Source organism: Chiloscyllium plagiosum, unplaced genomic scaffold (assembly GCF_037043375.1).
Source record: "Chiloscyllium plagiosum isolate Xiang-an unplaced genomic scaffold, Cpla_swu_hap1 HiC_scaffold_18, whole genome shotgun sequence".
Taxonomy (NCBI): domain Eukaryota; kingdom Metazoa; phylum Chordata; class Chondrichthyes; order Orectolobiformes; family Hemiscylliidae; genus Chiloscyllium; species Chiloscyllium plagiosum.
Genome location: NW_028270156.1, coordinates 14920648 through 14943384, shown reverse-complemented (window position 1 = coordinate 14943384; position 22737 = coordinate 14920648). Strand labels below are relative to the sequence as shown.

The window sequence follows — 22737 nt, the reverse complement described above, 5'->3', positions numbered from 1 at the left end:
TCATACTGTGTTTTAATTTAATCAGTATATTTTTGTAAATATATTCTAGCACTTCCTGTAATTCAGGAAGATGCAATGACTGAGAAGCTATTGTACATGTGAAATGGGTAGAAAGCAACAAATCTGAATACCTGTTCTATATCCATGACCATTAGAGTGGATACTAACAGGATACTAACCTTGGATCAGAATAAATAAAAGGAAATCTTGCAGAAGGTTCTAAATCTTATTCTAACAAACTTTGACAAATTTGACACAGTCAGCCTGCCTATTGGTCAAGTTAGTAATTTTGATCGAGATACTTGGGTGTGTACTCATCTGTTTGAATATAAATTGAAATAAGGTTTTAAAATAAAAATTGACTAAGTTACATTTAATAATTGAAAAACAACTAGATGAGGAATGGTATAACAGCATGACATTACAGATGCTGGAAATATGAATGAGAAACAGAATATGCTGAAAATACTCAGGTAAGGCAGCATCCGTGGAAGTAACATTAAATTTAACAGTTGGCATTTCAAGTCACTAACCCTTCATCAAAACGCAGGAAAAATAAAAATGTAATAGGCTTTCGGGAAATGAAGGGGTTTGAGGTGGGTGAGGTAAGCAAGAACAAACAGGATGGAGGGCAAGAGAGATCAATTGACAAGAGGTGTCACAAAATTCAAAGACAGTGGTAATGGGTAAAATGAAGAAAAACAATGTATTCAGGTGAGGTGTGAATGGCTACAAAGAAAGTATCCATCTGAAACAGGAAGAAATAAAGAATAAAACAAGAAAACACTCCAAAACCAGCAAAACAAAAAGAATTTCAACATTCCTCAAAGAACTCAGTCTAGGGACTGAAGAATGACTTTGGGAATTGAGACAGTGATGACAAGAGTTCTGGGAGAGTGATTCTTAACAATTATCAATAATTTTTAACATGAACAATGTCAGGCAGGAGAAATCTGTTGTTTGATCAGTGTTTCAGAATGCAATTTTAATAACATTGAAACCCTTGACATGAACTTGTTGAGCTCCTTCTTGAAATCTGTTAAGTGGCTCCACCACTTTGTTGGAACTATTTAATAAACTACCTCTCCAAAAGGACTGCACTGTGGCCTCTCCTATCAATACCGTCATGAGATGCACTTACCACCAATAGATTGAGAGGATGAGGTCATGAAGATTTTGCCTCACCACCTACTACAGATTTAGTCCAGTACTTTTGGATACTGAAGCGTCACACCCATATACTTTGTGCACTTTCCTCGGTGCTCCCTCCAAGGTATTCAACATGGAGAACTATTAATTCATATGCTGAGGGGGGTGAGGGATAAGCAGTAATCAGGAACAGCATTCCTAGCGTGTTTAACCTGATAGCATGAGACTTTATGGGATCTGGAGGCAACATTGAGGCAGTATATACAACTGTGTACAACACCTCTGCTAGGCCTGTCCTGCTAAGGAGACAGAATAAAACCAAGGATAGTATGGTGGTGCCTGGGACATTGTTTGCAAGCCATGAGTTATGGATATGGCAGGCTGCTGCTTGACTCGTTTTTGGGACAGCAGTCCAATTCTGACATATGCTCCCAGATGATCTCTGTGTGGTCAGTATGGCTCTGTCTGCAGTTGTTGTTTCTAGTGCTTAGATCCATGTCTGGTGATCCATCCAGTTTCATTCCTTTATTTAGACTTTATAATCGCATGATACAACTAAGTGACTTGCTAAGCCATTTCAGAGGGCAGTTAAGAATCAACCACATTCCTATACGTCTGCAGTCATATGCAGGCCTGACCAGATGAGAATGGCATATTCCCTTCACTAAAAGACATCAGTGAACAGATAGGCTGTTACAATGATTGACAATTGTTACATGGTTATCACCAGGCAAGATTTAATTCCAGAATTTATTCAATTCCAATTTCATTATCTGCTACAGTGAGATTCTAAGCCAACTCCCCAAGAAATTAGCTTAGATTTCTGAATTACTAGTACAGTGCCATTACTACTCAGTCACCATATCTACCTGTCTCAATAAACCTCTATGCTAGTGGGTCTCACTGACCTAATGCATTTATTTGACCTCTCTTTAATTAGCTAAATTGCAACAGTAGAATTAACAATCATTTGCCAAATCAGGTTTACTGTAACAGACTTTAGTCCACTGATGGACTTGAATCTCTCCATTCCGATGAAGGGCTTTTGCCCGATACATTGATTTTCCTGCTCCTTAGATGCTGTGCTTTTCCAGCACCACTCTAATCAGGACTTGAATCTTAGCCCACTGTAACTCAGTATAACTATAATTTGACTTCTGTGATCCCAGTACTCTCAAAGTCAATTTCGTGAGGGTGGTGTATTCAACTCATCAGAAAGTCACATTAGTTTGAAAATTTCAAGCCAGAAGGCAAGTCAAACTGCTGTAATCAGATAAATGAAATAGGAATGAAAGAGCTCCAGTTCTGGGATTGAGGGAAAGAATGAGTTAAAAATGAAATGGTCCAAGAAGCCTTGATTTTACACAGCTGAGGATGCAAGGAGGAGGAACGGTGCATCAAATGGAATATTTTGAGTATCAGGATGAAGAAAAGGGAGTATCAGGATGAAGAGAGGGGAGTGTCAGGCTGAAGAGGAAAGTTCAGAAGAGCACTGACCGTACTATTATCAATCAAATAAGGGAGATAAGAAAGATTTGGAAAGAAAGATTGATTGGAGGTTAGAAATGACCATAACCACAATGAGTCAGAGTTCATTCCTACTTCAGATCAGATTTAGAACTTTGATCTGAATATGCATAAAATCATTAACAATCTGACATTATTGTTTACATATAAAATCAAGTAGTCAAAATGGAGGAAGTTAAAATGGCAATGAATGCAATTGATAGAATGAGTTGTACTTATTAGAAAACATTCAAAATAACACTTATTTACCTAATGATTGTACTTTCAGTCCTTTGCGTGCAATGGAGGGCAGAGGGAGCAGTGTCAGCCCAGAGTTGAGGACCATTGCTAGTCAAAGCACAGTATGGGTTTCAGATTCAATAATTTTATTCTAAATTTATGCTGTTGAATACAAGCATGTAAATAATCAAATTCCATTTTAAAAGGAAGATCAACTGAGTTAAATAAATGCCTCAACATCTTTGCCAAATAACAGAGCAATTTCAGATAAGCATGTTAAGTGTTGATCTGTTAATAAACCACAAGAGTCATTTCAGGGCCTTAGAATTTATAAACAAAAGTACCGTGACAAAGTTGAGAGAAGACTAGAAACTGTAACTAGACTTTGAACTGTCAGTATGTGTAATTTTGTAGTGTTGAAATACACATGGATCTAAACAGCCTGGGCCTCAAATTTCTTTCAGTCCATTTATATAGCATGAACAGAGCATATGCTCCAACTGGGAGGCCCGAAGCAAGTTAATTGAAACTCTGGGCTAATTTAACATTATTGGGTGAACAGCCAGCACAAGTCTCGCCTCCATAGATAGCATGCTGATTCTAAAAACATGAATATCAGCTCACAAACAAAAACATCAATTTCTGAAAAAGCATAGCAGGTTTGGCAACATCTGTGGAGAGAAATCAGAGTTAATGCTTTGGGTCAAGTCACCCTTCCTCAGAATTGATGTTAACTCGGAAAATTTTGATTTATATGCAGAAGATAGGGTGGGGAGGGGGGTAAGGAGTAAGTGATATGTGGGGATAGAGCCCAATGCGAGAGCAGAACAGTTGGATAGACAAAGGAGTGGATAACAATTTGACTACGAGTGTGAATAGCTATTAATGGGGACTTTTCGTGACTAACAATAGGTTATGCTTAATAGCAGACTATGTGATAACAAGGCCTGGTTTGTGAGGGTTGGGGTAAGAACATGGGAGAGCTCAAGCCTAAAAGGTGTTAAACTCTATATTGAGTCAAGAAGGCTGCAAGTGGAAAATGAGGTGCTGTTCTTCCAGCTTGTGCTGAGTTTCACTGGTGGTGTTCAGAGAACAGGGTATGTTGAAGTGACAGGCAACAGGAAGCTCAGGTCTTTTTTGCGGGCAGAACATTGGTGTTCTGCAAAGCAGTCACCTAGTCTAAACCTCGTTTCCCCAATAGAGAGGACACCATATTATGAACTGCGAATGTGGTAGATTGTGTGAAGTGCAAATAAAGCGCTCCTTCACCTGGAAGGTGTGTTTGGGCCGTTGGATACGGAAGAGGGAGGAAGTAAACGAACAGGTGTTACATCTTCTGCGGTTGCAGGGGAACCCACTGTGGGGTTGTTTGGGGGTGAGGGGTGGTGGTGGTGGTGGTGGGAGTGAAGGAAGAGCGGATCAGCGTGTCCTGGAGAAACGGTCCCTGTGGAAGGCTGATAATGGAGGTGAGGGGAATATCAGCTCATTGCCTTGTAAAGAATATTTCGTATGTAAAGTCTGCAAAGAAAAGAGGGAGGTCTGAAGCAACAATAGAGTTGGCATGATTACATGGCCTTGGGGAAAGTATTCCAACTCCACCGGCTTCAAATTAAATCATCAACTTTTATTTTAAACTGCTTTTAGTTAAGGGTTGCTGCTTCAACACTGAAAAATGCCAAACAAAGCAAGCCTTGCTCCAGTTCTACTAACTGTTTTAAAAATTTAGTAAGGAGGATGCGTGGTTAAAATATGAAATGGAAGTTATGAACACCAAGTATTTGGCAGGCCAGGGTGACTGTCTTTCAGACACAGCCTCTCCTCATGGATTTCTTGCACCTCTTTTAGAGTTTAGCATGAGACCTCACTTCTAGCCCCAGCAATCTTACTTTCTCATTCACTTCTTTCTCCTTCAGGAGAGAAATAAACTTTTATTTTGTTCTCACTAGAGTTTCCTTTAGCCACTGACCACTCTGAATTTATGCTATACAGTTCTTATATTTTGTGCTTCAAACATCATGGAAGGTGGGTAATTTCAACAACGTACAGTTATTCCTATTTTGTTGTGCTTTGCTTGCCAACGATTACAGCTTCGCCAGAACTTAAGAGATTAATATTAGCATCAATGCTGACTGTTTTTACTGGCACAAGTGCCTGGGATTGCAGAGATAGATATCTATGGTAGCCAACATCTAGTTGCTACTGCTGCTGCACAGGTCTACAATTCAAACTCAACTGACATCCAACACCTATATTGTATTTCAACATTTCACAAGGAGCTTTGAGAATCTGTTTTACAAAATCACCAGACGAAAAGCAAATTGGACCTGGCTGTAAGGTTCAATCCCAGGTGTAATGAGCCTTAAATATTAAATTCTCCATTGCTGAATCCTATGCTCTTGGTCCTTCCAACACTTGACAAAATCAAAACTCTGACAAGTGGTCATTTACAAAGTACAGCCTTTTATAAGCTTACTAATGTTTCAACTGTTTAAATGCATCAAGTAAATTGTACCAGTGACAGGGATACACATCCTGTCAACACAAATTTAAAGTGCGAATAAAAAGGTTTATTTTAAAGAAAGAAAGGTTTTGTTTTCAAAACTTGTGTTTCACTACTTGCCACATGGAAATTTTCTGCTAGTTATCATCTCACAAATAGCCATGGTGAATGAATGCCTAAATACTGTACATAGAAATGCACAGATGTTACAAGTTAGGTAGACATTTTGTAGTCAAAGAACTCAGAGATGTAGCGCAGAGGCAAAGTTGGAGGTGAGAACACAACCAGATAAGTCTTGATCTTATTGAATGCTAAAAAGGCCAAATGACCTATTCCTGCTTCCCAGTCCTCTGCTTCTAACACAGCAATAGGTCTTTCAGACAACTAGTCCACTTATCTTTCAATAGCTCAAATAGCTCTATTTATGTTCACCTGCTCTATTCCAGTTCCTTGAACTGCCTTTTCTGCATCTTCCAACAAAATCTGTAGAATCCCGACAGCGTGGAAACAGGTCATTCGGCCCATTGAATCCACACCGACCCTTTGAAGAGCATTCCACTCAGACCAACCCTATCGCTATAACCCTGTATTTCCCATGGCTGATCCACTTGACTGACATATCCCTGTATACGAAGCGCGATTTAGCATGGTCAATCCACCTAACTGCACATCTCTGAACTGTGGAAGGAAATCAGAGCACCTGGAGGAAACCCACGGAGACACGGGGAGAATGCCTGAGTGGAGTTTGCACAATTGCCTGAAGGCAGAATCGAATCCGGGTCCCTGATGCCATCAGACGGTAGTGCTAACCACTGAGTCATCGTGCCATCCCAGTGATTTGGTGATTCTAGAACTCGGGAGCATAGTCTAAAAATTAGGGCCAAATCATTCAGAAAAGAAATTAGGAAGCACTTCTGCCCATAAATGGTGGCCGATAGGTTAACCATTGCAATTGGTAGAGTGCCAGATAATACACAACTGTAAATTGGTATGCTTGTAAAACTCATATGTGTGTGAATAGTATATTCCACTGTGGTCCCTCTTTCTGTCTTCAAAAACCTAGCATAGAATAAATGTACATTGGGCAGGTTTGCTAGCACAAATGGCAGTGGATGTCAGATCAATTGTTAGTTTTAAATTTAAGATAGATTTACTCTTGTTTAGCAAAGGTATTAAGCGAAGTGGCATGTATATGCAGTTAGGCCACAGATCAGCCATAATCTCATTGAATGGCAGGGCATTCTTGAGGGGCTAAATAGCCTACTCCTGTTCCTATGTTACCTCAGTTGTTTGTCTTCCTTCATTATTGAAGCTGGGTGTTACTAGGGTGTTTAAGGTAAAGTAATCTCTTGGAACTCTCTCTCTCTCTCTCTCTTTCTCTCTCTCTCTGATGTAACTATGGAGACCTGATGCAAACCTGCATGACTTTCCAAGGATCAGGTAAAGCTGAAATTTCTGATATTGTTAATACTGCCCCATTTTGCTAGATTGCCTTTTGTCCTTCGCTTTGAAGAAAACAACATCACTACTTGAGAATGCTCCCCAGTTATTTATTTCTTTTATACGAAAATTGAACATTATACATACTATGGCTACAAAAGGCTAGGAATACTGCAGCAAGTCACTCATCTCCTGACTTCCCAAAGCCTGTCTACCACCTACGAAGCACAATCAGGAGTGAGATAAAACACTCCCTATTTGCCTGGATGAATGCAGTTCCAACAACATTCAAGAAGCTTGACACTATCCAGGAGGAGCCTGCCAGACTGGAGCCCTACCCATCACATGCAATATTCATTCCTTTCACGGTTGATGTACAGTAGCAACAGTGTGTGCCATGTGAGATGCACTGCAGTAACTCACCAATGGTCCTCTGACAGCACCTTCCAAACATACACCCTCAACACTCAGGAGGGCAAAGAGAATAAATTGGAATATCACCACCTGAAAGTTTCCCTCTAAGCCACACACCAGGCTACGAAATGTCACAAAACAATTGTAAATCAAATGTAAGCTACTCACTTAGTAACGAAATCAAAAATATCAAGTATATTCAATAGACAAACACTTGATTCCACAATGGAGTGAAGACCTCACCTAGACTTGTGCCAATCACATGTTTAATGGATGAATTATTTTCCAATTGGACACCCAAAACAGGATTAGGAGTATCCAACTGGACAAAGTGCAACAAAAACAAATTGAAGTAAAGATTGATGTACAGTTACCAGTTGTCCAGGAAAGGCTGACTACTGCAGGTGTTGGACCACAGAGGTTGCAGGACCAGACAATGCAGAATTAGGGAGATATAACCTCTAAATGAACTGGTTAAAGCATTTTTATTTTACCTCAGGAGTGGTCAGGGCATCAGAACATGCCTTCATTTGATTCCGTCTATTTCCACAAATTGTAATGGGTTAACCACCATTTTGATTGATTAGCTTTATCAATCCAGTACATGTTGGATGACGCAAATGTTATTGTACTCTGAAGATTACAAACAGATGGACAACCTCAAGGAGGGAAAGCAAAAAAAAAAACGAATAGCTATCAAACACCTATGCATCTGTTGCTCATGTAGGCCAACCTAAGCCAATGTGGTAAAAATTATTCTGTAGTAAAGCATATCCAGTAAAAGTATAATTACTGTATGGCAGCATTGGAAACATACTGACTAAAAATTAACAACCTACTCATCTCCTAGCCCTGCATTCAAAAACTAGACTTTAGTACAAATTGAGCAGTCATAAAATCAGCTAAAAGTGTAAGTATTTCAGTTCATTTCCTTTCCTTCTAAATCATTAGGAAAAAAAGGCTGTAATTTAATTGTTAGACAAGGTTCCAGCTATTTGATCTCACACCCAGCTGGTTTCTCTCACCAAGACGTATATGCAAAGAGTATTATCCACTTTCCTAAACAGATTGCTGCATGCTCCAAAGAGAAAAACTGCACATCTCATCTTTCTAGCAGATATTAATGAACACACACACAAATATCACTATCCTAGATGAGAGCAACTTAAACTGTTCTTTAGGCAATTTTCATTTCTAAGTAAAACAATGTTTGTAGCTGTATTGCTTGTCAAAAACAAAAGCCTGATATAATCCACCACGAAGTCACAACAGGGTAAACTGAGACAAAGAAGAAAAAGTACAAATTGGAATCTTCTTGCAACAAGGAAGCCTGAAGTCAAAAAAAAGGACGAGCCATGCTTTTCTCATGGTCCTTTTACCAAACATTGAGTATTTGCCATAATAAATTCTTAAAGATGGCAATACTATTTAAAAGTGAATCTCAGAAACAAACCAAATACATTCATTTTCATTCTTCCTTAAATGAAGGTCCAACCACAGAAACTGCACAATCGCTCAATATTAATGTGTGCAATCATTTATTTAAAACACTTGCTCAAAGGAATGTTATAGAACTATGGGGTTAAACCTGCCTGTTACAATAAGTAATTTTTCTTCAATCATTCAGAGATCACAGAATCTCTATAATGCATTAGGAGGCCATTTGGTACATCCAGTCTGCACTAACCCTCTGAAGAGCAACCCCCAGACACAACCCCCAACCCCATCTTCATAATACTGCATTTATCATGGCTAATCTATCTTTTCTGCATAGGGGGGCAATTTAGCATGGCCAATCCACCTAATGTGCATATGGGCTGTGGGAGGAAACTGGAGCACCCAAAGAAAATCTGAACAGACATGGGAAGAAATGTGCAAACTCCACACAGTCATCCAGCCAAGGCTTGAGTCAAACCCAGATCCCTGATGCTGAGAGGGACCAGTGCTAACCACTGATATACCGTGCATTCCTCAACAACATCATACAACACTAGCGGAGAATACAAATTAGCCAGATTTTGCTGTCAAAATAACAATGAAGCCTTAACAGTACTCCATCTTATTTATATTTAAATGGTACTGTTATGTCACGGCATTATTAAATTAACAAATTAGAGTGTTGCTGTCTACTCCATTATTGTCACGCGTTAAAGTAAAAGATTTATTTGTAGTAGAAAGAAATTAAGAGTACCTCAAAATTTCATATTGTCATTACGAGTGCAATCATCCTTTTGAAGGCAATAATTGAACATTTCAAGTGAACCCACTTCTCTGGGGCTGAAAATTAGTACATTTTAATTATTCAGATATTAATTGTTGCAGATTTCAACAAGAAATTGTTGCAGATTCTTCAGCCTAGAACATTTGTTTTGAAAGTGTTTCCTGCTAACTGTGCAACAAGGGAAAGGGGGCATGCAGGATCCAATTGAGCAAGGCCATTAACTCTGCCCAATCAGGTTAAAGGATTATGAATTAACAGTGCAAGGACTTCTTGGTGGTGGAAATTGAATAAAGATTCGTGCACTTTGTGTCTTTCACTGTGTCTCCCACCTGCACACACACACCATGGGTGCTGGGGATAAAATAAGCACTACCGCACTTAGGTGGTAGTGTGGGGGTTAAATTAAAAGAAAAAAAAGAAAAAAAAACAGTGCAAGGACTGAAAAGGAAGTGGGTGAATTCCATGTCAAATTGGGAACAACTGTTGATTGAGGAAAGGAAGAGAAAACAAAATGAAAAGTTTAAATTTTCTTGAATTTTAATTGTAAAGGCCTCACTCAATTGGATCCTGTATGCCCCCCCTTTTCCCTTGTTGCACAGTTAGCAGGAAACACTTTAAAAAAAACATTCTAGGCTGAAGAATGCGAAGCAAGTCTAACTGAGCAGTTAGAGTCATAGTCATACAGCACAGATGTGGTCCAACCAGTCAACGCCAACCATATTCCCAAACTAAACCAGTCCCACTTACCTGTGTTTGGCCCTTATTCCTCCAAACCTTTTATATTCATGTATTTATCTGAAACTGTACCTGCATCACCAACTTTTTCTGGCAGTTCATTGCACACATGAACCACCATGTGTAAAAAAAATGTTGCTCCTCAAGGTCTTTTTAAAACTTTGTCCTCTCACCTTAAACATATGCCCACTAGATCTGAATTCCCCCATCCGAGGGAAAAGAACCTTGCTATTCACCTAATTGACACACCTCATGATTTTAAAAACCTCTAGAACGTCATCCCTCAATCTCCTATGCAGTGAAAAAAGTCCCAGCCTATCCAGCCTAATTTTAAAATTCAAACCCTCCATTCTCAGCAATATCTTGGTAAATCTTTAATGAACCCTCTCCAACTTAATAATTTCCTTCTTATAGCAGGATGACGACAACTAAACACAGTACTCCAACAGAGTGTTCATGAATGCCCTGTATAACCTCGACATGACATCCCAATTCCTACACACTGCGCAATGAAAACAAGCTTGCTAAATGCCTTCTTAATCACCTCGTCTACATGTGCAAATTTCAAATTATGTACCAAAACCCCTGGGTCTCTTTATTTTACAACATTATCCATGGGCCTACCATTAACTGCATAAGTCCTGCCCTTGTTTGTTTTACCAAAATGCAATACCTCACGTTTATCCAAATTAAACTCTATCTGCCAATCCTCAGCCCAATGGCCTAATTGATTAAGATATCTTAGTAATCTAGATAACCTTCTTCACTGTCCACTGTACTACCAATTTTGGTGTCATCTGCAAACTTTCCAACCATGCCTCCCATATTCTCATCAATATTGTTTATATAAACAACAAACAAAACTAGATCTACTACCGATCTCAGTGGAACACCGCTGTCAAAGGGCTTCATCCGAAAAAAAATCCTTCACCACAACCCTCTGTCTCCTCCTACAGCAAAATCCAGATGAACTTTTCTGATCCTAAGCTGGAAACAATATATACCTCCTGACGAACAAGATTGGTGATGATATGAATCCAGAATAGGCAACTGGCACCCATTCTGCTGATCGGTTCACGTTTAATGCAGCCAATGTCATTGTTCCAACTTGCAGCCCCATTTGACACTCAACTGCTACCCCACTCAATGTATCACTTGGCTTGCTATTCTGCTCATTGACTCTGAAAACTACAATCCTGAACCAAGTAAGATCATCCAACATATAAGACTTCACAGCGAAATCCTTCGAAAGAGAACACATTTTATTTGTTCTGCCGTTGTTAACATAGCTTTGAAGTGCTCAATATTCTGGATTGTCACAGTCTTTAATGCAGAGTTGTTGCTGATAGCAGGTACTTCGGCAGCAATGTCACAGGCACTTTGACAGGGAGGTAAATACAACGCTGCAGTTTCAGTGGCAACAAATGCAGTAACGTGGAAAAGCCAAAAACACACAGCAGGTCAATCAACAACTGTGATGACAACAAGGTCAATGGTTCAGGTGCAGACTCCAGAGTAGAAATGGATCAGAACAAATGAACAGGCATATTTGAAGAGCGGCGAAGAAATACATAGAAAACAAAAACCCCAAAGGAAGCATCCAAAGTAAACTGTACGAAACCACCTCAGAGATAAACTAACGTAGAGACATCAAAAAAAGAAAAGTACCTAGAGAAGTGAGAATGTTAAAGAAAATTTTAAAATATTAAAGAGAGACACAAGGTGAAAAACTAGCTAGTTCACAAACATTTTCTCAATACTCCCAGATAGTTATGCATCCTTTGTTTCTTTAATGCCTTCTATCTTCTTTAATGCCTTCTTTCTTCTTTAATGCCTTCTTTCTCCTTTAATGCTTTATTATTTCTTCTATTGCATCATACTACTGATATTTAAACTGTACTTTTAAACCTTCCACTTTGTTTATCAATATACATACTCATCGGTTACTTTCACATCTGAAGGCACCTGAAAAGTAAACTATCCTTTTTACAGATGCTGTTGATCTGCTGCTTATTTCCATTTTTTTTTGTTTAGGCACCACTTGCGAATTTCTGAGCCTATAGTGAATGATTATTACAGTTCATACAATTTCAAACCAATATATGATCTTGCAGAGAGTGTGTTTTGGAAATATTATTTTCAGTTAACAGTAACCCCATTGGAATAATAATTCAGCTAATTGTAGTCACTACCCAAGGCATGTTGATGGCTAACAGAGATGGGTGTAAAAATACAAAGATCTCTATGTACTTTACAAATTATTCAAAACTTCTGTTCAGAAATATTTTTAAGGCTGAGTTCAGATGCTGACACTGCCTGGCAGGCCAGTGCAATCCAACAAATGCATTTTGTTGTTAAGTGTCAGTTCTGCTGCTCAGAGTTGAGATGTACTTATTTCAATAGACAATAGATGCAGGAGTAGGCCATTCTGCCCTTCGAGCCTGCATCACCATTCAATATGATCATGGCTGATCATCCTTAATCAGTATCCTGTTCCTGCCTTATCTCCATAACCCTTGATTCCACTATCCTTGAGAGCTCTATCCAACTCTTTCTGAAATGAATCCAGAGACTGGGCCTCCACTGCCCTCTGGGGCAGAGCATTCCACACAGGCACCACTCTCTGGGAGAAGAAGTTTCTCCTCATCTCTGTCCTAAATGGTCTACCCCGTATTTTTAAGCTGTGTCCTCTGGTTCGGCACTCACCCATCAGTGGAAACATGTTTCCTGCTTCCAGAGTGTCCTATCCTTTAATAATCTTATATGTCTCAATCAGATCCCCTCTCAGTCTTCTAAATTCAAGAGTATACAAGCTCAGTCGTTCTAGTCTTTCAGCGTAAGGTAGTCCCGCCATTCCAGGAATTGACCTCGTGAACCTACGCTGCACTCCCTCAAAAGATCCTCAACAACAGCTACTCGATTGATATTCCTGTTGCCAATGACAACAGAGATACACAAGCAACTGGTGATACACAGCAAGTAAACTGGCTTTGTTTCCATAAGCAGTACCTGATCTGCTGAGTTTTTCCTAGTTTTTGTTATTTCAGATTTCTAGCATCCAGTGTATTCTGCTCTGCAGTGAGGGGCAAATGCTCATCTGGGCTTGCTTACTTTAGTAAGCAGTAGGAAAGGGAGAGAGTAATGCCAAGTAGAAAACTGCTTTGCACCATGTGCTCTTAAAAAGTTATTTTGCACTTTACCAGTGGAAATTGGTCAAAATTAAAGTTAATCACCCCTACTAACACCCATATTCACCTATTTGTATTTGCACATCTTTTAATTATCTTTCAAGTTCGACTTCAAATTATGTATAGGTGTATACAGCAGCAAATAAGGAAAACTAAAAGCAGACAGCCAGGTCTGGCCTGGATTTTTCAAAGGCCAAATAACTGTTACTGGCAAATAACTGCCGAATATTAAGCATACATGGGAGTTGTGCATGATTCCTTTGGAATCCCCATCATAGCAGACTCTAAAGAAATTATTCAGGAAATTGAAGACTCCACTGAACAATTCCCCTACGCTTGGAACTCTCTGAAAGTATCCAATTAAATCAGAGAATTTGCTTGGACCTTTAAGTTACAAAATATGGCAGCTTGTTGTTGTGAAAAAGGGGCATAGTCTGTCTTTCCTGGTTCTGTATGACGAGGGACCCGTCAGAATGCAATATGGCTCTGTCTTTCTGAAGCAGCCCTGATCTGAATCTCCTATCCGAAACACAGTGCAAATTTGGCCAAATGTAGCCGAGAAGAGACTTAGATACATGTACAACAAAACAAACTTCAACTGATATCACGTTCAGTGAATACATTAACCTTTCATACCCGTTTCTGCATGTCTTCGATTTGTTGCTGAGGGATAGTCTTTAAAATACTGTATATTTCTGAAAGCTTGTCTTCAGGTATGACCACAGAGGCTCTGAAAAGTGAACACAGAAAACAGCAGTTGTACAGGAGAGCATTCAAGGATTATTCCAATTCTCTCTTCACTGTGGCAACCACAACTAATGCATGTGATTACATGGAAAGCAGCAGTCTTGCAGCACCTCATCAAGAAGCAAACCCCCATTCCCCACATTTTAGCATCATTAAGCATCAACTTATTTTTTTCTGTACAATAAAATCTTGAATATCAGATTGGATTTGAACATGCCTACATATCACAGTCATAGGCCTACAGTAAAGAATAGGGCCTTTTGGTCCATCGAGTCTGTGCTGGTCAAAAACAACCACCTAATTAGTCCAATTCCATTTTCTAGCATTTGGCCTATAACCTTTAAATGCATTGACATCATAAGTTTACATCAAAATATTTAAGTGTTATGAGGCTTTCTGCCTCTATCACTCTTACAGGCAGTTAAGATTAGATTAGATTAGATTACTTACAGTGTGGAAACAGGCCCTTCGGCCCAACAAGTCCACACCGACCCGCCGAACCGCAACCCACCCATACCCCTACATTTACCCCTTACCTAACACTACGGGAAATTTAGCATGGCCAAATCACCTAACCTGCACATTTTTGGATTGTGGGAGGAAACCGGAGCACCCGGAGGAAACCCACGCAGACACGGGGAGAACGTGCAAACTCCACACAGTCAGTCGCCTGAGGCGGGAATTGAACCCGGGTATCTGGCGCTGTGAGGCAGCAGTGCTAACCACTGTGCCACCGTGCCGCCCAAAGTTAAGTTCCAGATTCCCACCATCCTCTGGGTAGATTTCTTCTCACACCTCCTCTAAGAACTGTGAAACTTTTCACTCAGCTCCACATATGTTTGACAAACAAAGCCACATAGGGTGGTGTTCTAACCAGACAAGCAACAGGAAACATAGGAAATGTGCGTATACAATACACAGATTTCTCCAACTAAAATTTACTAGCACACTTACACACACTTGGGTCCCTAAGCCTTAGCTTTACCAAGCTGCATTTAAACTAAACTATGGCAACTGCACGCAATTCTATGTGGAGAAAGTACACTTTCCGCTAGGCTAATAAAATTTCTATTCGCCTGTTGTTTTGCTTGCAGGCTCATAAGCATGGTGATGAGACTCCATGCATGTAATACACATGACTGACTGCGGAGAGAAAAAAAGCTTACTATTAAACAAAATGACCATTCGTAGTTTATGTTATTCAAGTCCTCAAACCTAGCTAAAGTATAGAAGAAAGGAAGTTGAGATAAGCACATTGAAACATATAACAAGGAACAAACTGGAATTTGAATTTTGTTGGTTTGCATGGCTCAACGTTTTTTTAATTCACTCGTGGGATGTCGGCATTGCTGGCTGGTCAGCATTTATTGCCCAACCCGTTGCCCTTGAGATGATGATACTGATCTGCCTTTTTGAACCACTGCAGTCCGTGTGCTGTAGGTTAACTCACAATGCCCTTAGAGGGAATCCTAGGGTCTTGACTCAGCAACAGTGAAGGAACAGCAATATGCTTCCAAGATAGGATGGGGAGCAGCTCGAGGGGAAATTGCAGATGTGGTGTTCCTGTGTATCTATCCTTGACCTTCAAGATGGAGGTGGTCATGGTTTGGAAGGTGCTAGCTGAGGATTTTCGATGGATTTCTACAGCATATCTTGTACATAGGACACAATGTTGCTACAAAGCCTCGGCAATGAAAGGGGTGGATGCCTGTGAATATGGTGTCAATCAAGCAGGCTGCTTTGTCCTGGATGGTTTCAAGCTTTTTGAGTGTTGTTGGAGTTGCATCCATCCAGGCAAGTTGGGAATATTCCACCACACTCCTGACTTGTACCTTAAAGATGGTGGACAGGCTTTGGGGAGTCCATAGATAAGTTATTTGCCTTAGTATTCCTAGCCTCTGACCTTCTCTGGAGCACAAGTCTTCAACGCTATTCCGGAATATTTGCAAGGACCACAGCCCTGACAGTATCCAGTGCCTTCAACTGTTTCATCATATAAAGTGAATTAAATTGGCTGAACACTGGTATCTGTGATGCTGGGAATCACTGGAGGAGGCCAAGACGGATCATCCACTTGACACTTCTGACTGAAGACTGCTGTTAATATTTCAGCCTTAGCTTATGCACTGACACACTGAGCTCTTCTATCAGTGAGGATGAGGATATTGGTGGAGCCTTCTCCTCCAGTGAGTTGTTTCATTATCCACCACCATTCACAACTGGATGTCATGGGACAACAGAGCCTAGAATTTATCCGTTGGTTGTGGGATTGCTTCTGTCTATTACTTGCTGCTCATTCTGTGTGGCATGCCAGTAGTGCTGTTTGGTAGCTTCACCAGATAGACACCTCATTTTTAGGTATGCCTGCTGCTGCTCCTGGTATGCCTTCCTGCACTCTCCATTGAACCAAAGTTATTCTCCTGGTTTGATGATAATATTTGAGTGGGGGATATGCCAGGTCGTGCAGTTGATGATTATGCTGGATTGTAATTCCAATGTTGATTGCCCACTGCATTCATGGATGCCCAGTCTAGAGTTGCTAGATTTATTCAAAGTCTGTCCAGTTTATTACAATGTTACTGTCACAATGGAGGGTACTCGCAACCTGAAGGCAGGATTTCTTTTCCCACAAGGTTTGTGCAATGGCCACTCTTACGGATACGGTTATGGACAAATGCATCTGTGGATAGCAGATTGATAAGGATAAGACTGAATATGTTTACAAACAAAGAACAATACAGCACAGGAGCAGTCCCTTCAGCTCTCCAAGCCTGTGCTGACACATTTAGCCCTTCTATAAAAAAACTGTCTTCACTTACAGGATCTGTATCCCTCTGTTCATGTATTCTTCCAGGTGCTTCTTGAATGCTGCTATTGTGTCTGCTTCCAACACTCCCCTGGCAGCACATTCTCGGCACTCACCACTCTTTTTGTGAAAAACTTGCCTCGTCCATGTTTTAAGCTCAGTCCCAACTCAAGTCCCGAACATTGAACCTGTGGCCCCTAGTAATTGACCCCTCCACTCCGGGAAAAAACCTCATGCTTTCCACTCTATCCATGCTATTCCCAACCTTATATACTTCTGTCAGATATTCCCTCAACTTCCTGCGTTCCAGAGAAAACAAACCCAGTCTATCCAACCTTTCTTCATAGCTGAAATCCCCATACAGGGAACATCCCGATAAACTTTCTCTGTACCCTCTCCAAAGCATCCACATCCTCTGGTAGTGTGGCGACCAGAACTGTACACAATGGTTTTTCTCTTTTGTTGGAACCTTCACAATCTGATGAGCCAGAAAAGCAGATATGTCCTGCAGAACCTGACCACCTCAATCAGTTGTGCTGCTGCCAAGCCATTCTTGGTCGTAGACACTGAAATACCCCCATCCAAAGTTAATTTTGCGCTCGGGCCACCCCCATTGCTCAGCAGTCAGGAGTACGGATTTATCAGCTGAGGAAGGTATGTGGTTGTCAGCAGGATCCCTTGCCCATGTTTAACCTGAAGCCATAAGACTTCATGGGGTCCAGAGTCAATGTTGAGAAGAAGGGCAACTTCTTCTCAACTATGCTAGATCTGTCCTGCTGCTGAAACAGGACATATCTGGGGATGGTGATAGTGGTTTCTGGAATTTTGTCTGTAAAGTATGATTCCATGAATATGACAATGTCAGGCTGTTGCTGGACTATTCTGTGAGACAGCTCTCCCAAAGTTGGCAATAGTCCCCAGATGTTACTGAGGAAGACTTTGCAGGGTTGACAGGGCTTTTTCTGCAATTGGCGTTTCTGGTGCCTAAATTGATGCCATATGGGCTGTCCAGTTTCATTTCTTTGTTGAGACTTTGTAGTAATTCTTACAACTGAATGGCTTTTTACAAATTTATTCATATGTGGAACATGGGAATTGTTGGCTGGATAGATTTGTTGTCTAGTTTCCCTCGAGAAGGTGGCCTTCTTGAACTACAGTCCACATGCTGTTAGGGAGGGAATTCCAGGATTTTTATCCAGTGACAGTGAACAAATAGCGATATTTTTCCAAGTCAGGATGGTGAGTGGCTTGGAAGGGAGCTTAAAGGTGGTGATGCTCCTATATACCTACTGCCCATGTCCGTGTGGATGTTGGTTTGGAAGGTGTTGTGTGAAGATCTTTGGTGAATTTCTGCAGTGCATCTTGTAGATAGCACACACTGGTGCTGCAGAGCAGCAGTAGAGGGAGTAAATGCTTGTGGATACGGTGTCAATCAAGTGGACTGCTTTGTCCTGGAGGTGTCCAAGCTTCTTGAGTTGTTGGGGCTGCACTCATCTAGGCAAGTGGAGGGAGTTGACTGGATAGGTGAAGAGAGAGCAGAGAGAGAGAGCAGAGAGAGAGAGCCGAGAGAGAGAGAGCCGAGAGAGAGAGAGAGAGAGAGAGAGAGAGAGAGAGATCGAGATATGAAAGAGATAGACAGACCCGGGGGATTATTGATAATAGGCCAGAAGAGAAGTTGAATAAGTGATAATGAAAGCTGAGAGTAGGAGTGACTGCTGAAAGCACAGTCATAACACGATCAGCGTGGGTAAAAAAAATAGGAAGGATGGAATCAGGCTCTAAAGTTATTCAACTTGATGTCAAGCCCAATGGGTTGTAGGTTTGCACAAACATAAAGAACAGTAGCTCATTTTCTGCTTGGGGACCCCTTGCTTAGGTTTCATCAACAATTTCTGTTTTTGTTTCAGATAGAATCATAGAGATATATAGCTAGGAAACAGACCCTTCAATCTAACCCGTCCATGCCGATCAGATATCCCAACCCAATCTAGTCCCACCTGCCAGCACCTGGCCCATATCCCTCCAAACCCTTCCTATTCATATACCCATCTAAATGCCTTTTAAATGCGGCAATTGTACCAGCCTCCACCACTTCCTCTGGCAGCTCATTCCATACATGTACCATCCTCTGTGTGAAAAAGTTGCACCTTAGGTCTCTTTTATACCTTTCCACTCTCACCCTAAACCTATGCCCTCTAGTTCTGGACTCCCCTACCCCAGGGAAAAGACTTTGCCTATTTACCCTATCCATGCCCCTCATAATTTTGTAAACCCTCAGCCTCTGACGTTCCAGGGAAAACAGCCCCAGCCTGTTCAGCCTCTCCCTATAGCTCAAATCCTCCAATCCTGGCAACATCCTTTCAAGCTTCACAACATCTTTCTGATAGGAAGGAGACCAGAACTGCACGCAACATGGACACTCTGGAGGCAGGAAGCATGTCTCTGCTGATGGGTGAGTCCCGAACCAGAGGACACAGTTTAAAAATAAGGGGTAGGCCACTCAGAACAGAGTTGAGGAGAAACTTCTTCACCCAGACAGTGGTGGGTGTAGGAATGCTCTGCCCCAGAAGGCTGTGGAGGCTTAGTCTCTGGATACTTTCAAGAAAGAGTTGGACATAGCTCTTAAGGATAGTGGAATTAAGGGTTATGGGGATAAGGCAGGAACAGGATACTGATTGAGGATGATCAGTCATGATCATAATGAATGGTGATGCTGGCTCGAAGGGCAGAATGGCCTACTCCTGCACTTATTGTCTACTGTCATAATATTCCAACAGTGGTCTAAGCAATGTCCTGTACAGCCGCAACATGTCCTCCCAACTTCTGTACTCAATACTCTGACCGATAAAGGAAAGCATACCAAACGCCTTCTTCACTATCCTATCTACCTGCGACTCCACTTTTAAGGAACTATGAACCTGCACTCCAAGGTCTCTTTGTTTAGCAACGCTCCCTAGGACCTTATCACTAAGTATATACGTCCTGCTAAGATTTTACCAAGATCTCCAACATCCACAGTTCTTTGTTTCATAAAAGTAATTTTCTATTGCTGGTACAAACAGCTTATGTATATACATTTTGCTGGAGAAAGGAATCTAGTAAAATTCCAGTACACTGCATACCTTTTCCAATCCAGTACTTCTGAAAATGGGAGGATGTAAGAATCGCCAACAATTACAGGAACGCAGCCTGCTTGAAGGACATCACTTAGGATAGCTTGCCCAAGGCGTGCTCCACGCAATACAATACAAAACATGGCTTCCTGAGACCAAAGAGAAATAACCCATCAATTGGACATATCTTTAGGGCATGTAGGTATACAATGGTATAAACTTTGCATACATTCCATAAATAATACAACCAGAGAAATGGGAGAAACCTGGAAAATTCAAAGTAAAAATCAAACACAGAAATAACGGGAGACTGTTCTACTCTTTCTTTCGGCTCACCTTTTGCAAGAGATGAATTATCCACCAAGGCTGTATTCTACGCAATTTCCAATCTTCTCCGCTCACTAATCTCCCTGTCTCTAAAAGTCTTCTTAAAACCTATCTTTCTGACAAAGGTTTTGGTCACATCTCTTAGTTTCTCCCATCACAGTTCAGCATCTGTTCATTCCCTCAATAGTTCTGTAATTACATATTTTTACCTATATTAAATACTGCTGTATAAGTGAAAATGAAAATGAAACAGTCATTTATCTACATTTGCATTGACAGACTGAAGTGGAGATGTATATTGAAACTAAAGTTGGGGATAAAACTAAATATACAGCAACTTGGAATGAATCCAAGTGAATAACTTACACAAAAAGAATCATATGATAGACCATTGCACCAAAGTTTAAAGAGTTCATATTAGCTATCTAAGCATACAGATGAAAGAAAACCCTGAAAATAATAGAGGTTTGAATTTGGAAGTAACTCTATTACTGCATGTTATGCTTAGATAGTACTACAGAAATAGAATTATTTGAAACCAAGATGTAGAATTTGTCAAAAAACGAATAGTTGACTACAGACAAGTGAGGAAGGAAAGCTATTGGATGGAAGACCACAGTCTACAGTCAGTATTGATAGCATTTCATGTCCAAACCTCAACTTTTAATTATAAAAAAGGACGCAGCTATACAAGCCTTTACAATCTTGACAATTCCCAAGGTGCTTCACAATCGAGGAAATGCAATTAGCACACAGCAAGCCTCAAAAACAGATGACCAGATAATTATATTTCAGTGATGGTGATTAGAGTCATAGAGATGTACAGCATGGAAACAGACCCTTCGGTCCAACCTGTCCATGCCGACCAGATATCCCAACCCAATCTAATCCAACCTGCCAGCACCCGGCCTATATCCCTCCAAACCCTTCCTATTCATATACCCATCCAAATGCCTCTTAAATGTTGCAATTGTACCAACCTCCACTACATCCTCTGGCAGCTCATTCCATACACGTACCATCCTCTGCGTGAAAAAGTTGCCCCTTAGGTCTCTTTTATATTCTTTCCACTCTCACCCTAAACCTATGCCCTCTAGTTCTGGACTCCCTGACCCCAGGGAAAAGACTTTGCCTATTTATTCTATCCATGCCCCTCATAATTTTGTAAACCTCTATAAGGTCACCCCTCAGCCTCCAACGCTCCAGGGAAAACAGCCCCAGCCTGTTCAGCCTCTCACTATAGCTCAAATCCTCCAACCCTGGCAACATCCTTGTAAATCTTTTCTGAACCCTTTCAAGTTCCACAACATCTTTCCGATAGGAAGGAGACCAGAATTGCACGCAATATTCCAACAGTGGCCTAACCAATGTCCTGTACAGCCGCAATTTGACCTCCCAGCTCCTGTACTCAATACTCTGACCAATAAAAGAAAGCATACCAAACGCCTTCTTCACTATCCTATCTACCTGCGACTCCACTTTCAAGGAGCTATGAACCTGCACTCCAAGGTCTCTTTGTTTAGCAACGCTCCCTCGGACCTTACCATTAAGTGTATAAGTCCTGCTGAGATTTGCTTTCCCAAAATGCAGCACCTTGCATTTATCTGAATTAAACTCCATCTGCCACTTCTCAGCCCTTTGGCCCATCTGGTCCAGATACTGTTGTAATCTGAGATAACCCTCTTCGCTGTCCACTACACCTCCAATTTTGGTGTCATCTGCAAACTTACTAACTGTACCTCTTATGCTCGCATCCAAATCATTTATGTAAATGATAAAAAGTAATGGACCCAACACCGATCCTTGTGGCACCCTCCACCACCACCCTCTGTCTTCTACCTTTGAACCAGTACTGTATCCAAATGGCCAGTTCTCCCTGTATTCCATGAGATCTAACCTTGCTAATCAATCTCCCATGGGGAACCTTTTCAAACGCTTTACTGAAGTCCATATAGATCACATCTACTGCTCCGCCCTCATCAATCTTCTTTGTTCCTTCTTCAAAAAACTCAATCAAGTTTGTGAGACATGATTTCCCACGCATAAAGCCATGCTGACTATCCCAATTCGATTTTCTGAATTTCAAATTATCTGGACAAGATCGCAAGGTTCCGATGCTTAGCTAAATCTTAGAGGCTTAGTGAGAGAATTCTAAATATTTCAGCTAGTTATTGTAGCTATAATTTGCAACATTCCAATGTAAAAATGTGATTAAAAAATTATAGTTATATCCATTTTTTATTGAGAAAATTTATAAGACAAATCAGATGTCATATACGATAAATGAGCTAACCAGAGTTTCTAAAAACTAGGAAAAGTACTTGAACATTTAGGTAATTACCAATCGTAAG

At 40.7% G+C, this 22737-nt stretch overlaps 1 protein-coding gene across 5 annotated transcripts in view; it reads right to left on the bottom strand.

Annotated features, from left to right (window-relative positions):
- ext2 (exostosin glycosyltransferase 2) overlaps positions 1-22737 on the bottom strand; it is a 194624-nt gene that overhangs the window by 94688 nt on the left and 77199 nt on the right. For all 5 annotated transcript variants that reach the window (XM_087996312.1, XM_087996311.1, XM_087996313.1 and 2 more), the window contains 2 exons: positions 20069-20208; positions 14030-14123 (listed from right to left, as the gene is read on the bottom strand). In XM_087996312.1, coding sequence (XP_087852438.1) covers positions 14030-14123; positions 20069-20208 — 234 coding nt within the window. The remainder of the gene's footprint in view (positions 1-14029; positions 14124-20068; positions 20209-22737) is intronic.